Genomic DNA, 16,222 nt, shown 5'->3' with positions numbered 1-16,222 from the left:
CTCAGGGGTATAAACACACAGGAACCCTGCGCAGCTCCAGCAGCCCCAGAGGAGCGAGGACGCGGTCCCCGTCCCGCGGACGGATCGGAGACAAGGAGGACCGGAGCCGGCAGAGCCAGAGACGGGGGTGAGCTGCAAACTGGCTGCTCCTCCTGCTGAGGACGAGCAGGAAGCTAAATCTGACTCCGACTTGGACGGACGATGACTTGAGTGAATATTGATAAACAACGTACCAGTTCCACTGTCAGATTATTTCACTTATAACAAAACATTTTTCTCTGTTATAAGTTAAATAATCTGGCAGATTATCAACATTAAGGATTTATTTACTTAAAAAAAAATGTTCCTATATGTTCCTGAAAAGTTACTTATAAGTTAGTTTTGTCTTAATTAAAGTGCACTGAGATATTTGCAGTAGAAACTATAAAAAATACTTGATCAGATTTTGTGCAGTTAAAAAATGAGTTGGACAAATTTAGTAACAATTTAGATATTAGTGAATAAAATAAACTCTAAAAAGCTCAAGTAAAGTTTATTACAGATTCTTAGTTGTTTAAACCAAACCAGTTTAAGTGATAAATTTAAACGCCTGTATGTTTGTTAAATCTCCCCTTAATCCCCTCCTGACTTTGACTAGGCCTCCCCCGACCTCCACCTCCACCACCACCACCACCATCCAAACCGCAGGCCAGCGCAGACGCCTCTACAGCGCCGTCCCAGGACGGGTCTTTGTAGCAACGCGGTCCCACTCCGCTCAGGGCGAGCGCGAGATCAGCTTCAGTAAAGGAGACAGGGTCAAAGGTGAAGCTCTTCCACATTGTGACATCACTTCCTGATCACAAACCTCCTTTTGGGAGTTTGTGGTTTTGCATCTCGTCTGTTATGATCACAAACTCACTGAAGAGGGCAGGGATGTGGGATGAAAAGGTAGGAATGAAGCGGCTACGATGCCTGGAAAACGTATTCACTTCCTCTGAATTTTTTCCTGTTTTCCTTCGTCACAATCGCTGACATCAAGTTTTACTTAGTAATTTTAATAAGTGACACTAGCACCATATTTTTTTTTACAAATACAAATCTGAAAAATTGTGCCTGAAACAAAAAAGTTTGCAGACATTTGTTTAGCTTCTAGTTAAATATTTAGTTAGCAAACATTTCTTTAATTTGAAAATAAATATTTAGCTCTTTGTCAAATCTCAATGAGCTGAAACTGTTTCATAAAGGAAAATGTCTCTAAATATAAGAAGCTGGTATCCCTAATGTCTGCAGCTTTACCTTTAGAGTAGCCAGAAGTGAAAAGGGTGGGAATACTTTTGCTTCGACGGAGGGAAGGGAGAGCGATGAAGGAGTTTTAATTCAACTAAGCTAATTTAGGGGAAACATGTCCTGTTTTCTGGGTGAACATGAGTTCGTTGAACAGTCTTAACGAGAGTGTAAGGTCTCCATATATGTTTATATCTAATGTCTGCAGGTATGAATATTTGTGTGTTTGTCAGTGAGTCTAAAGTGTCGCCAGGTATGTATGTCTTGGTGAGTATGTAGGGAGTTTGCATGTCCGTCTGTGTGTGTTTTTTAATTTCCTGTCTGCATAACCCTTGATGTCTTTTCATTTCTGTTCTCCTCGTTTTCTGTGTGAGTCTGTTTGTGTCTGTTGGGTTTTCTGTATTTGACCTGCTGACCTTTTTTCCTCCTAGTGTTGAGCGTCGGCGAGGGCGGCTACTGGGAGGGGACGGTCAGAGGTCGCACGGGCTGGTTCCCCTCCGACTGCGTGGAGGAAGTGGTGCTTCGAAGTCAGGACAACCGATCAGGTGAACAAACACAAAGAGCCCAACATGAGTAAACATATCGAATATTGTTTAGTCCAACACTAAGAGAAATGTTTGATTAGATTAATTTCAGTTACAGCTGTCTTTTAAGTTGTTTAAATTGTTTTATATAAACAAAAAAAATTATGCTAGCTATGGCTAATTTAGCTTAACAAAGCTGAATTATCTTTGTTGAGCTAAATTAGCCTTACCTGGCTAAATAACAAAATAATTACATTCAAGCTAAATATTTAATTAAAAAACTAACTTTTTAGCTTCAAGGTAATTAGATTCAAGCTAAATATTTAGCTTGAAGCTAATTAATAAATTAGCTATGGCTAAAAAGTATCCCATTCTGAAATCTGATGGTAAAAATTCCCTGCAGAGGCTTTAGTGTTTTAGACTTTTAATTTTTTAGCTTGATGCTAAATATTTAGCCTTAAACCTAAATATTTAAAGCTAATATTTATTTCAAGTTAAACATTTATTCTAAGCTTAAGATTTAGTTAGCAAACAAACTTTTTAGCTTCAAGATAATGGATTTGAGCTAAATATTTTGCTCGAAGCCAAGGCTAATTTCTTAGCATTGGACTCAAACTAAATATATAACTTGAAGCAAGTTAGTAAATTAGCAAAATTTAAAGAAATACCCCCTGCTAAAAGCTGGTGTTTAGATTTATTTTTCTTCTTCACACTTTGAATCAAGTCATTTTATGTTTCAGAGAGTCGTGGAGAACGAGCCAAAAGGTTGTTCCGCCATTACACTGTGGGATCATACGACAGCTTTGATGCTCCCAGGTAGGAACAAAAACCTGCTTTTCTCCTTTATGTTTGAAAAAAAGAATTGAAAACTGCCGTTATACGGAAACTGCTTTTCCAGAAAATTAAGTTTCAGTTACTGCTGAAGGTCAAAGATGAGCGTCTCGAGTATTTCCAGTACTTTGTTAAAAAAATATATAATTTGATTGCTTGTTTTTTTATTGATTTGCATCGATGTATTTTGTCTTCTAATAAAGAGGAAAAGAAATCTAATTTTGCTCAAGACCAATGTTTATAAAAACCTGTTTAGATAATTGGAATAGTTTGTTTTTTTGTAGGTTTTATGTTTACAATCACATGTGATATCACAACGGTATAAAAAACTCTGTATATAAAATGAGTTTCTAATCCAGAATCTGTTGCCCATTTCTGAAACTAATATCAGGATGATCAGGTTAACATCATTTATGTCAGTGGTGTCCAAACTATTTGCCATGAGGTCCAAAGTCACAACTTGAAAACTAATTTTTGCTAAACAAAACATGTTCATGACATTTTCTGCACAAAGTTATTCTTAGATAATGAGATTTTAGTTTGATCAGTTCAGAATGAGCTGTTTTAGGGCGTCTTGTCACTTTACATCAGCATAAGCTGCTGCTGGCCATACCTCCTCCTCCCACTCAACGTTTACAGTCACATGTGAAAATTAACACAAACAGATGCGCAATTATACAACCGTACATCTCTGACAAGCAAAAGTGGAGCCTCCTGCACAGTGAACAAAAATGCACCAAGTGGTTTCTTGATGGTAAGTCAAAACACTTGTCTTTTCCAGCAGCCATTGTACATCGCATACAGCAGTAAAACCAGCTGACTAAAAATGCTGGAGCTCAGCTTGAGTTGCTCGGCGATGGGCCATCATCTGTGACTTAACAATGAGGAGGTTTTTGAAACAACACTAAAAAAGAGCAGAGTGTTTTTTGAGTGTTTTTGCTGTTTTTAGAAGTAGTTGAGAGCCAAATGGAAATATAAAAACATGGAAAATGTGAATTTTTCACATTAGGTCTCCCTTTAATCTGACTTGGTGAAACCTACAGAAACCCTGATGATGGTTGGGACTCGTGCAAAATCCTTCTGAGGGCCACAAATGGCCCCCGGACCACACTTTGGACACCCCTGATTTATGAGTTCCACTGTATTTTTGCCGGTTCTCATAATTATGTCCTGCTGTTGTGACGTGATTGAATTTATGTTGTGTTGTCAACATGCGGTTAATCACTGAGCAGAAATCCTGTAATTACTGATCAAACTGTATGTATTATTCATGTTTTCCATCCTTCAGCTGTTATTTTCCTCCCATCACTCACTTTAAAACTCATAAATTATTAACATGCTTCATCAACAACCTGTACGCCTCGTTCATACATTCATCGATGGAGTTCTTTTGGACTTTAAGGCTGACTCAGATCCGCCTACTTTTATCGTTTCGCCTATCCCTCCTTTCATCCGTCCATCCGTTTATGTTTGGCTGAATCTCCGGACCGTTTCTGCTTCCCGCCTTCGCGCTCTAGTCATCGCTGCACTCCGAACCCCCCTTGCACTTTTTAATTTTCTTTCTATCACCCTCGCTCCCCCTGCGGTGTCTCCATCTGCAGGTCAGACAGCGGAGGGCGATCGAGAGGCACAGGAGAGAGAGGAGCTGGGATTGAAGCAGACTGTGGTTTTTGGGATTGGGATTATTTTTAGGAAAGTTTCTCTGTGAAGGCTGGAGATGCTGTCGGGAAAATATTGATGTGTGGAAAAAATCGTTTTGGTTTTGAACCTCAGTTTGTTCTGATGGAAGGATTTGATTAGACGTCTAGAAACTCCTTCTGTTCATCCATCCATCTGTTCATCTGTTCATCCTTCTGTTCATCCATCCATCTGTTCATCTGTTCATCCATCTGTTCATCCTTCTGTTCATCCATCCATCTTTTCATCCATCCATCCTTTAATCTGTTCATTCATCCATCCATCTGTTCATCTGTTCATCCATCCATCTGTTCATCCATCCATCTGTTCATCTGTTCATCCATCTGTTCATCCATCCATCTGTTCATCTGTTCATCCATCCTTCTGTTCATCCATCCATCTGATCATCTGTTCATCCATCCATCTGTTCATCTGTTCATCCATCCATCTGTTCATCTGTTCATCCATCCATCCGTTCGTCCATCCATCCATCCATCCATCCATCCATCCATCCATCCATCCATCCATCCATCCATCCATCCGTCCATTTCGTGAACTTTAGTATTTCATTCTAAAACCTTAACAGGAATTTCAGCTCAAACTGTAAAAATTGAATCATCTGTGGTTCCTGGACGGTTCTAGACTAAATTCAGGATTTCTTACTTCTATTATGGATGTTTAAAAACAGTCCTGGCAGTGAAAGATGAATCTTTCTGGCCTGTTGTGTGTAAATGGTTAAAGACTGGATCCTCTTACGACGGATCCGTTTAGAGAACACCATGTGTGAACACAAACATGTGATCCTGGACCTTCTGTCAGCATTCGCTCCACCCAGCCCAGCTTTCGCTCAATCACAGCGGCGCCGAGCGTGGACGAAAACAAAACGGCAGAGGCATGAGAGGAGAGCGGGCGAGAGCCGCGGTCGAAGGCATGAGGGAAGTGAGAGGATGACAGGAACGGAGGGAAAATGGAGGGAGGGAGGGCGAGTTGACGGAGGACGGGTTAAGCGTACGTTGGAAGGAAGCGACGGAGGGATGATGTGAGTGCCACTCGTCTCCCATCTGCATCCGAAGCCTCTGCAGTGCCTCATTCATGCTTTGTTTACACCAGGCAGCAGGAAGTTGTTCATGTTGTTTGAGTACAGCAAAGAGATTAGAGGTTACCAACCAAACACTGTTCTTTAAAACTTTAAATCTGTTTTTCTTTTGCTTTTTTCTATTAGCTTTAAAAAATTCTCCAAATTTCTGTGATTATGTGAAGGTCTCTCATCTGTAGTGTTCAGCTTATCCATTCAATAAAACCAAACTTCGTCCTCAGCTGTCTGGTGGAAGCCAGGACTGCAGCTTGTTTGGCTAATTCAATCAATCAATCAAATTTTATTTGTATAGCACATTTCAGCAGCAAGGCATTTCAAAGTGCTTTACATCATAACAAACAAAAACACAAAGTCATGCAACATAGAATCAATAATGAAAACATTACATTAAGTCAAGAATCATCATTTAATTAATAACTGATTACGTTTCAAATCCAACTCTGAATAGGCGGGTTTTTAGTCGAGATTTAAAGGAACTCAGTGTTTCAGCTGTTTTACAGTTTTCTGGAAGTTTTTCCAGATTTGTGGTGCATAGAAGCTGAATGCTGCTTCTCGTTTGGTTCTGGATCTGGAGATGCAGAGCAGAACCAGAACGTGAGGGAACTGGAAGGTTGATATGACAACATTCACAAAACTACGGAATCAAAACAATTAGAATATTTTAAAATGATTACAGTTCTGGAGATGACTGAGCAGTAGGGATGGATGATAAATCAGTAAAAATATGCATCGCCATAGAAACTTGATCAATATCAGTAAATAATGAGTCTGATAGATCCAATAGTCCAGAACCGCACAGCATTCTGGGGGATGTAGGCAGAGAAAAGGCGTTAGCTGCTCAACCTCTCACGGCTAGCTAAGTGGAATCAACTCACTGGCTCTCTTTTGGTTACCTAGCAACTCAGTCATTCTTTGGTTACCTAGCAACGACCTGTTGAGTAACTTAACTACTTAAAAATAAAAAACAACAGCATGGAGTGAAAACTGTGGATAAAACAGATCTAAAAACAAAAAACTAACCAATAATTATCCATCGACTGATATAAAAACGCTGATATTGTGATACGTTTTTCAGCCATGTTGTTTAGCAATAATAGATCCCTAAATAAGAGATATGGAGCAACAAACAGCTGATTTGGTGTTTAGTTATGCTTTATACAGTCCCAGTAAATGACCAGTAGGTGTCTCTGGTGACGTTAGGGTTGGGGAAACTTAAAGTTTTCTCACGATAACGAAAAACATGCCGATATTTGTTGTTTCTTTTTTATATAACCTTATAACTGTGACTGCATGACAGCAATTCTAAAAAAAAAAAACATTCCTATTTGTAATGCCAGTCACATAAAGAAGTGATTTGTCTTCCCAAGTTGCACATTTATTTTTATATTTATTGATACTTTCATTGAAAACAATGGATAAAGCAGTAAAGCTAACAGTCTAAAAGCGCCAGTGTTAAATGTTAATTAGAATTGAAAGTTTATCTTTGAGAATGACTTCTTATATGCCTTCAAAGAACATAAAAGAAAAATGATATAAAATGTAATATAATTTTATATTACTTTAATAACTTCTAAAATCCGTTATGGCGACAGACGTAACGGTGTACGGTAAAGTCCAGCCCTGACTCCACCTCTGGCCGTAGAAGCTGATGGATGGCGGATCTCCAGTGGATTGGAAATCGCGTCAAATTGTTAGTGAGCGTGAAAAAGAGGAGGCTGAGGCGTGCTCTGATTGAGTCGTGCTGGAAACCCCTCTGAACCGTCTCCGTATCTCTTCTACTTCTTTAAGCTACCGTCTTCCTCTCCTCCTCTTCCTCCTCCTCCTTCCTCTCTCTCTGTGCCGCAGTCGCAGCTAACCATCTCAATCCCTCAGTCTCTCCGATTCCTCCTCCTCCTCCTCTCCGTCTTAAGTATGAAGGGGCTGGGAGAGCTTGGCCCTCTCCCTTTCCCTTCCTCTGTCTCTCTCTTCTCCTCTTCCTCCTCTCCTCCTCCTCTCTCGCCGCTCGCGCTCGCCGCTGTCTCGCTGGAAGACGAGAAGGAGAAGGACCAGGAGAAGGAGGAGGAGGAGAGGGAGGGGAGGAAATGGCGATGGGGGCATGCGGCGAGGAGGATGTCTCCCTCTCCCTCTCCCTCTCTTCTTCCTGGCCGTCGCTGGGCCCTGTGAACAGGAGCGTCTGGTTCATTTACAGGTACCTGCCATGGCTTTTCATGCCTCCTCCTCTTCCTCCAGCAGCTGGAGGAAGAGGAGGAGGAAGAGGAAGAGGGGGGATGCATGCATGTAGAAACGGCGGCGGGGCAGCGTCGACCGGATCGGCAGATGTTGCAGAGTGTGCGCGGCGCAGACAGATGTTTGATCTGGCCGTTCCGTGTGATTCGCTCCGCCAACATGTGAGAGTGTGTCGCGTTTCTCGCGCGCCGCTCTGAACAAATGTCCTCTGGCGGTGCTGCACTGGCACAACTGATGCCTGCTGCTGTTACTGATGTGCTGCCTGATTGCGTGTTTGTTTATGTCAGTGCTGAACCAAAGTGTGTGCGCCGCGTTTGCTGCCATCCTGCAAAAAAAGAAAAGAAAAAAGAAGCTGATTTTAAAATTTTTTTTAGGTAATTTCTCTAGCTGCTGTCATGTCACAGAGGAACATGCAACACCTGAAACTTGGGTCTGGTTTGATGCGTGGCGTGTGTGTGTGTGTGTGTGTGTGTGTGTGTGTGTGTGTGTGTGTGTGAGTGTGAGTGAGACGTCTCCGGCTTTCAGTGAGGGAGTTTTAGCGATGCGGCATGCGTGACAAGTTCCAGCATCTTTCTGACTCTGCTATGGAAGCCTGCTCAGGCCAAAACTGTGCAGTCTTTGTTTGTACAAAATTAAAACATTATGTCCCTTTGAGAATTTGATGCTAACTACTTACTTTTACTTGAGTAACGTTTTGGAAAAAATATATATATATATTTTTACTACACTGCAAAAACACAAAATAATACCAAGTTATTTTTATTTAGTTTGTACTGAAATTATCTTCATATATTTTTTGACGTATTACAAAACTAACCTATTTCTGTGAAATATAGGAACTTATTTTATGTCAATAATTCCTTAATATTGATGAAAAAGTACTAGTTGCACTCAGATTATTTCACTTATAATATGGAAATAATCTAAGTGAAATAATTTGCAAATGGAACTAGTACTTTTTCATCAGTGTTAATAAATTATTCACTTAAAACAAAGCTCTTGTATCTTGCATACGTTACTTATAAGTTAGTTTTGTCTCATTTCAAATGTAATAAGATATTTGCACTATAAACCACTCAAAAAATACTTTTTGGACTGGAATGTAACGTTTTTCTTTACTTTAGTAATTTTATTAGGCTGTATTGCTAATAAATTTAGAGCAGAAAGTGGCTCTCAAACATTTTCTTACTCTTTTTAAAAGTCGTTGTTGAAGCAGCTTTGGTTTAGTCTCGTTGGTACGAGTCTTGATAATAGTTGACTTGCTAAAGTTCCCCCAATCGACCATATTGTGGAATAATTGCTTGTCTACGGGGGAATTTTTCTGCCATAATCCAAGAGCACATATTTTCAGTCTGAAAGCAGGATTTCATGTCTTTTGTTGTCAAAACTTTTAATACTTTTGCTTACATTTTTATTTTGAAAGCAGGCCTTCCTGTCTTTCAACTCAAAACTTGTAATGGTTGTACTCACATCTTCACCTCGCCCTCAGACTTAGTCTCTGCTCGCTTACGAAACATTCTCTGCTGCTTCTGGAACAAAAATGCACCGTCGCCTGGCAACCTCTCAGCCAATAGGATGAAAGTGTTGTACTGGGTACATTTGTTTCCTTCTCTTATCGATTCTCATTGAGTTAGGAAATAAACTCTTTAATTAAAACTTGTTTAAACAATGAAAATTCCTCTATAAAATTAACATTTTGACAGGAAATGCAACTTTCTGCAAATCAACAGTTTTCGTGATTTTAATTTAATAAACAAGACTCGTGTGAAAATATATTCTAATTTACTGAATATGACTGTAAATGTTAATATAAGATGGAGATTATTCATTCAGTTTAACATTAACATAATAACCAGGATGTGGAGGAGCTGAATGCTAACCGGGACATTCATACCAGGAGATGCTGCACTTGAAGCTCCGCCCTCTGCGGAGTCACCGTGTTGCTAAGCAACGTATCAAACGCTTTACAGTCATACAAATCAGCTGCAGGCTGTGTGGTCAACAGTTTGAGGAAGTTGGAGGTTATTTCCTGCCTTTGTCATGATTAAAGTTCTGAGCAAGTTCCAGCCGACTCTAGTTTCATCTTTTTTTGTGGAATGTAAACATATTTTGCAACGGTTCTGCCGCGACGCCATATTGGATATTTTCTAAAGCAAAATATGGAGCGTGTACAATACGTCGTCATGGAACTGTGTCACACATTACAGGAACCGATGAGCAGAATCATTAAGCAAGTAACTGAACTACTGAGAAGCAGTTCTGGTTCTCGATTTCCGTCCCGACCAGAAACCCAGTGGAACCTCAGCAGAGGACTTAAAGATCTGTTTAGCAAGGTGACACAGACTTTTTTTTTTTAACTCCCATTTGGTCGAGAAGACTTATCCAGTTAGTTGGGTCAGCTGATGCCAGTCAGTGCCGACGACAGCAGCAGAGGCTGAGTCAGAGTTACGGTTTGGATGCGATGCAGCCGCTAAAACAAACAGACTGATTATAAGTGCAACATTCCCCTTGCAGCGGCCGGCTCGTTGTATATTCTGAAGCTGTTTCTGTCAGTGTTTGTTCACACTGTGGGGCACGTGGCAGCCTGTGAGTTACACTCACCAAGCACCGAATGCATTAACACACAGATCTGCTTCACCGTGTCATCTTGCTGAATAACGTATGATGCAGATGGAGGTCTGCTGGTCAGTAAGAAAACACAACGGGTTAGTTTGTGTTCTCATTCTGGACCCAGTCAGGGACGCATCATGTAGTTTTTGCTGTTTTTCAGTCAGATTATTTAAAAGGATTGTTTTTGCTTCTACTCTCACATAAACGTCGGCGTGTTTTATTAGCGTTTCATGTGAAAGATCAGCACATTTTGGTGCAAAAAGTGAAAGGAAAACGATACAGGATGTTATGTTTTTTAGGGGTGCACCAATTCATTGGCCAGCTGATTTATCGATGCTGATTTTCTTAATTTTGGGAGATGGGTGATCGGCTGATTTTTTACATGTGAAGCCGATCCTGTCCATCTTGGCAAAGGTCTAAAAGTCAGCCACTGTCCTCTGCTCTCCTGTGAGAGCTTTGACCACGTCATGTCTGGACGTTACAGATAATAATAGTCGCCCCACTGTTGCCAATTCAGCAGCTTTCTTCCTACATTGAGCAACATTTCAGACAAAAACATTTCAGACAAAAAGAAAATTGGAATCAGCAGGTCAGGCTTTAAAGATCGGTAATCAGCGATCGGCAGAACTGTCCGCCTTTTTCTGACTTCTGAAAACAGTTCATTGTACCGGATTTTATTTAGGGGTATCTGAGTGAATCAAGGGTAATGAATGAAGTACAAACTTATTTTAAACAAAAATTCACTTAAAATAAGACAAATTTAACTTAAAAGTAACTTTTCAGCAAAAAATAGGAGCCTGATTTGAGTAAATAATTCCTTAATATTAAAAAAAGACGTTTTAGATTATTTTATTTATAATTTTATAAATTATAAATGAAATAATCTGCCAGTGGAATTTGTACGTTTTCACCAATATTAAGGAATTATTTACTTAAAAACAAGCTCCTATTTCTTCCTGAAAAATTACCTGTAAGTTAATCTTGTTATTTCAAGTTTAATAAGATATTTTCACTAAAAATAGACAAAAAAATTACTTGATAAGATTGTGTTTTTACAGTGCGGGTTGACTTCAGCTCAATAATGAACTTAATCCTTCTCCCAATTGCATTTTTAGGATGAAAATTAAACATTTCACTGAGAACATGAAATAAATTCAGTCGCTGCTTGAGAGGGTTTCAGATCTGAGCCGCTGCAGCAGAAACGGACAAAAAGGGGGCAAGAATAACGCAGCTATGGCAGAGACAGAGTGTCTCTCTCAGCTCATAGGCAGAATCACACACTTAATAGAGTGAATGAAAAAGATCTCAGAGGAGGAAATGTGATTAGGGGGGAAACTAACTGATCAGAGAGGGATCAGAACGGAGGAGCAGCCTGGATGGGAACGAGAGGAAACGAGCGGCCTGAACAGATGGAGTGGGCTGGGACTATTTTGGTGCATGATGGGATTATCGGCATGTGGTTACAGTATGGTACAGCTGATGCCATATAATATATATATATATAATCACTTACTGATTTATATGTTCATTCATAACAAGAGAAGCACAGATAGAGGCAGGTAGAGATGCTGACCTATAACCGTAAAGTCAATGAAAACTCTGTTATTTTACGTCTCAATAAGAGGATAATAGGAGCTGTTATTTACTAAAGTTACTAAAAAATAAAGCCAAAACTTAATGTGTGATATATTGATTGAGATTCTTTACAGAATAGAAAAAACATGTCATAGTTTCCCCTGGTGGTTGGTCGTGGCGTTGCAGCAGTCATCCAGCTTCCTGCTGTGTTTTTTAGTTAAAAAATGTTTAAAGTTGACAGGAAGTTTGAAAATATCACTAAGGCTACGTTCACACTGCAGCCTGAAGTGACCCAATTAGGATTTTTTTTTGTGAAATCTGATTTTTTATTTATTTTTTTGTATGGTCGGTCATGTTTCCAAATATATGTTAAATGTGTTCTCCAGTGTGAACTGCAAACGACCTGAAAGTGTCCTGTATGCCCAATAGAGGGCGCAATAACGACACACATAGAAAGTGTACTCAGTGTTTTACCAACCACCGTAAAAAACTAGAAGAAGAAGAAGTAGTCCTCAGTGTTTGCAGAAGTAAATGTGGATGCTAACGGTGGAGTATGCTTTGCAATTCTGAAGTTGTTGTCCAACCATAGCTAGCACTCTAACAACTTAATCCTCATTATCGTTCACCAGGGTTGTTACTTTTCTTCCCGCTAGATTAGTGATGTTTGTTGAATATCAATGACGTTCAGGTCACATGTGGAAAGATTGGATACATATCAGATTTCCAAGTGAAAAAAAATCTGATCTGTGTTGTTCAGACTGTCATGTAAAGATCAAGTACAGGCCGCATTAAAGCAAAACAAAAATAAAAACTGGATTTGTGTAACGTCAGTGTGAACGCAGCTTAGGTCATTATGTGTTGTAGGAAAACATTATTAGCAATACCTAAATGCCAACTATATACAAACGAAGATTATAATACTCCTCAACAATATTATAAGCCTGGCAGCCCGCCAGGCTTATAATTACTATTGAGCAAACTCTTCATGGCAACTGAATAGAAAATTTCCACCCAAACAACTCGGAGATTTTGGCATTAATTTTGCGTGTTTACGAGAAGAACTGGAATATTTTCTGATTTTAAAAAGTCGTACATAAAGGAGAAAAAATTACATCCAGAGTGAATCCCACTTCTACAGAGGTGATTGTCCACAGCACAAAGTTTCACTCCCGACATCAGGAGCTTTGCTGTATCTGTTTCCCCACTTCTCCCTTTTTCTGTTTGAAACACTGTGAATAAACTCCACTAATCTCACAAACTTCTATTAAATAAGTAACTTCAAACTGCCTAGCGCGACCGCTGGAGGAGACATTTTATTTTTCCTTCTGCTGAAGAACATTAGCATGTTTCCGTTGAATAAATTCCCATGTCCTTACGCCGGTGACGCCTCCTTCTGGAGCTCAGTCGTTCGGTTAGCTCCACCTGTACGCCTGCAGCTCCTGCTCTGCTGTCGGTGACTAATAGTTCACCAGAACATCTCTTGGCTCGGCTCAGGACCTGCCCAACTTTCCCCGTGTCCAGTTCTAGCTGTTGCTGCGGCAACAAGCTGTACTGTATATAGCATTTCCTGCCGTCGGTTCTGTAAAAAAAACAAAAAAAAACTGGCATTCAGGAGAGCATCAACATGTTATACAGTTTTTATTTCAGTCTTATTTAAGCTGCAGCTTGTTGCTGTAGTTTAGGCTGAATCTAACTGAGTTATTGTTGTTTTCACAATGCCGTCTTTGGTTTGTCAGATGACTAGAATGAGTAACAAACGCATAAAAAGAAATGCAAACATAGAAATGGCAATGTTTCAAATCATAATAAAAGTGGGGGGTTTTTTGTATTTGTCAAATTTTAGAAGACCTGGAGATGCATCAGGCTTTACTTTCTACTGTTTATCTAGTTTTCATTTCTCTGACAGTTCTGGGAAACTTTAATGAAAAGATGTTTCTACTGGTTATAAAAGCTTGATTGTGTGAAGATGAACACTTTTTGTTGTGTTTAACTTTTTCAGCTGTAAAAAAAATTACTGGAAAGTCTCCATCTGCATTTCTAGGGCCACAAATAGTACTTTGGACCTCATTTTGGACCCCTGTGTTGAGTTCTGCTTCAGGTTGAATCCGATCACCCAGGCTTCTTTAGATTATATTTTACCAACTGCTAAATTAGTTTATTTTGTATCACAGCTATTATAATATGTTGTGATTGGACTAATTCAGATTTCTGTGTGAACAGGGTGGAGTAACTCAGCCACTGCATTTCTAAAAGACTCAACATTTTCCCTAAATGGTTTCATTGAAATCAAAGCTAAATATTTTCCACCACAAAGCTATTAGAAGTTTAATAGTTCAATAAAAACACTGATTTTCTTCTCAGTGTTTTTGGTGGAAAGAAGCAAAGGCATCCATTAAAAATCTGCTTTTTACTTGAAACTTGAACTTGAAGAACTTTCTAATTCTGCATTCCCTTTATTTTCTGTTTTGTAACATTTCTAACCGTCTGACTCATCTCCTCTCTCTGCGATAGCGACTACATAATCAAGGAGAAGACGGTGCTTCTGCAGAAAAAAGACAGCGAGGGATTCGGCTTCGTGCTGCGAGGGGCCAAAGGTAAGAAATCTGAGATGAACTCAGAGTTGTCACACTGATTCATGCTCTGTAATAAAATCGTTTAACGACCTGATCTTAATATTTCATGGTGTCCCCAGCTCAAACTCCCATTGAAGAGTTCACTCCCACTCCGGCCTTCCCGGCCCTGCAGTATTTGGAGTCAGTGGACGAGGGCGGCGTGGCGTGGAGAGCCGGTCTCAGGATGGGGGATTTCCTCATCGAGGTACAGCAATGACTTGGAACATTCAATAAATAAAATCAACATGGGAAGATTAACCCTTTATGCTTCCTTAAACAGGTTAGCATGGGTCTATGGGAGATACAAAACATGTTTTTATAGTTTTTGTACAAAATTGTTTCAGTCTGCTCAGTTCAGAATGAGCTGTTTTAGAGCCTCGTATATAGAGCTTCTCTGATCTAATATTTAAAGCTGCTGCTGGCCACCCCGCCCCCCCAACTCAACATTTACGCTCACTCATCAAAATGGCTTCAAACAGATGCGCAATAATGCATATGCACATGTTTGAAATGCAGAAGTAGAGCCTCCTGCACAACCAACAAAAATGCAACAAGTTATATCTGGATGGTAAGTGAACAACAAAACACTTGTCTTTTCCAGCAGCCATTGTACAGCACATACATCAGTAAAACCAGCTGGTCAAATGCACTGGAGCTCGACTGAGGATGCTAGAAAATAGGCGGATCTCCACTGGGGTTGCTAGGTATTGGGCTGAGCTTATGAGGTTGCTAGGTAACGGGAAGTACCTGCCGATTTGTGACGCTACATTCCGGAGGTTTTTGAAACGGCTCATTTTCCAGACATCAAATATCATGAAACTAAAGTGCTTGGGTTGTCTTTAGAAGCAGTAGAAACTCAAATGGAAGGATAAAAACATGTGAAATGTGAATTTTTCATTAGTTACTTTCATTACGTCTCCTTGGACCTTCCATAAAAACTTTGGCAGGATGTAATAAAGAACCGACTGAAACCACAGTCCTGTATTTTTAGTACTAGGAATAGCTGACCCAACTGTTACTGATAAATATAAAAGAAAGCTTCACAGAAGGTTAACTTTGTGTGCAAGAAAATGTCTCCTTTAGCTTTAGTTTTTAAAAATAAAAGAAGTGACACCAAAACAGCTGGTAGTATTTTCAGGTCTTTTAGCTCTTTCTCTTTAGATTGGAAATTATGTGCTTCTTCAGAATTAGAATCATCTTTATAGACCAAGATTTTGTGTCCAAGCAAAAATTTTGAGTTCAATGTCAAGCATTACAGACATTAGATGTGAATATATAAACATTAGAGAAATTAAAGACCTTTTTTTTTTTACATTTTCCACAAATATCAACTTCCCATAGAAAATGTTTTCAACCATTTTATTGCAAAACAACTCTGCAAGTATTTTTTTGCTTTTAAAAGATCATGTAACTTTTGCAGCCTTAAAGTTTTCTTATCTGGACTGAGGGCAAAATGACTCTTTCGATTATGAAACGGGTGTAAGGACAAACTGTCACCAACATTTGTCTGAAGCAAGTTGCACCTCAACATTTCTGTAAAGTTATAATTCTGGCTGGATGTTGGGCCACTCTGACTGGCAGAATTAGTAGGACTCATTTGAACTGATTGGCTTCCTGGCAGGAGCCCAACTTTTAAGCATATGTGGAATACATTTTTAATAGAGATGAGATCCAGGCTTTGAGAAGGCCATTCAGGGAGTCTAATGTTAGCCTGGTTGGTCCGGTTCTCGTGTTGTCTTGTTGGAAAACCCAACTGTGTCAAAGTTTCGACAATTCAGCTGTTGATGTTGGATTAAGTTAAAGAAGTT

At 39.6% G+C, this 16,222-nt stretch overlaps 1 protein-coding gene across 3 annotated transcripts in view; it reads left to right on the top strand.

Annotated features, from left to right (window-relative positions):
* Positions 1–16,222, top strand: part of shank1 (SH3 and multiple ankyrin repeat domains 1) — a 39,953-nt gene that overhangs the window by 6,054 nt on the left and 17,677 nt on the right. For 2 of the 3 annotated variants that reach the window (XM_015053061.1, XM_015053060.1), the window contains exons 5-10: positions 6–127; positions 638–801; positions 1,695–1,808; positions 2,528–2,603; positions 14,314–14,396; positions 14,495–14,619. In XM_015053061.1, coding sequence (XP_014908547.1) covers positions 6–127; positions 638–801; positions 1,695–1,808; positions 2,528–2,603; positions 14,314–14,396; positions 14,495–14,619 — 684 coding nt within the window. Of the gene's footprint in view, positions 1–5; positions 128–637; positions 802–1,694; positions 1,809–2,527; positions 2,604–6,963; positions 7,580–14,313; positions 14,397–14,494; positions 14,620–16,222 lie in introns of those variants that run through there. The other variant, XM_015053062.1, reaches the window with a different exon arrangement.

This window comes from Poecilia latipinna, unplaced genomic scaffold (genome assembly GCF_001443285.1).
Source record: "Poecilia latipinna isolate Pla-1442-1.1 unplaced genomic scaffold, P_latipinna-1.0 Scaffold1158, whole genome shotgun sequence".
NCBI lineage: Eukaryota > Metazoa > Chordata > Actinopteri > Cyprinodontiformes > Poeciliidae > Poecilia > Poecilia latipinna.
Note: the sequence above shows the minus strand (reverse complement) of the source record. Positions and strands in the feature narration are given on the sequence as shown.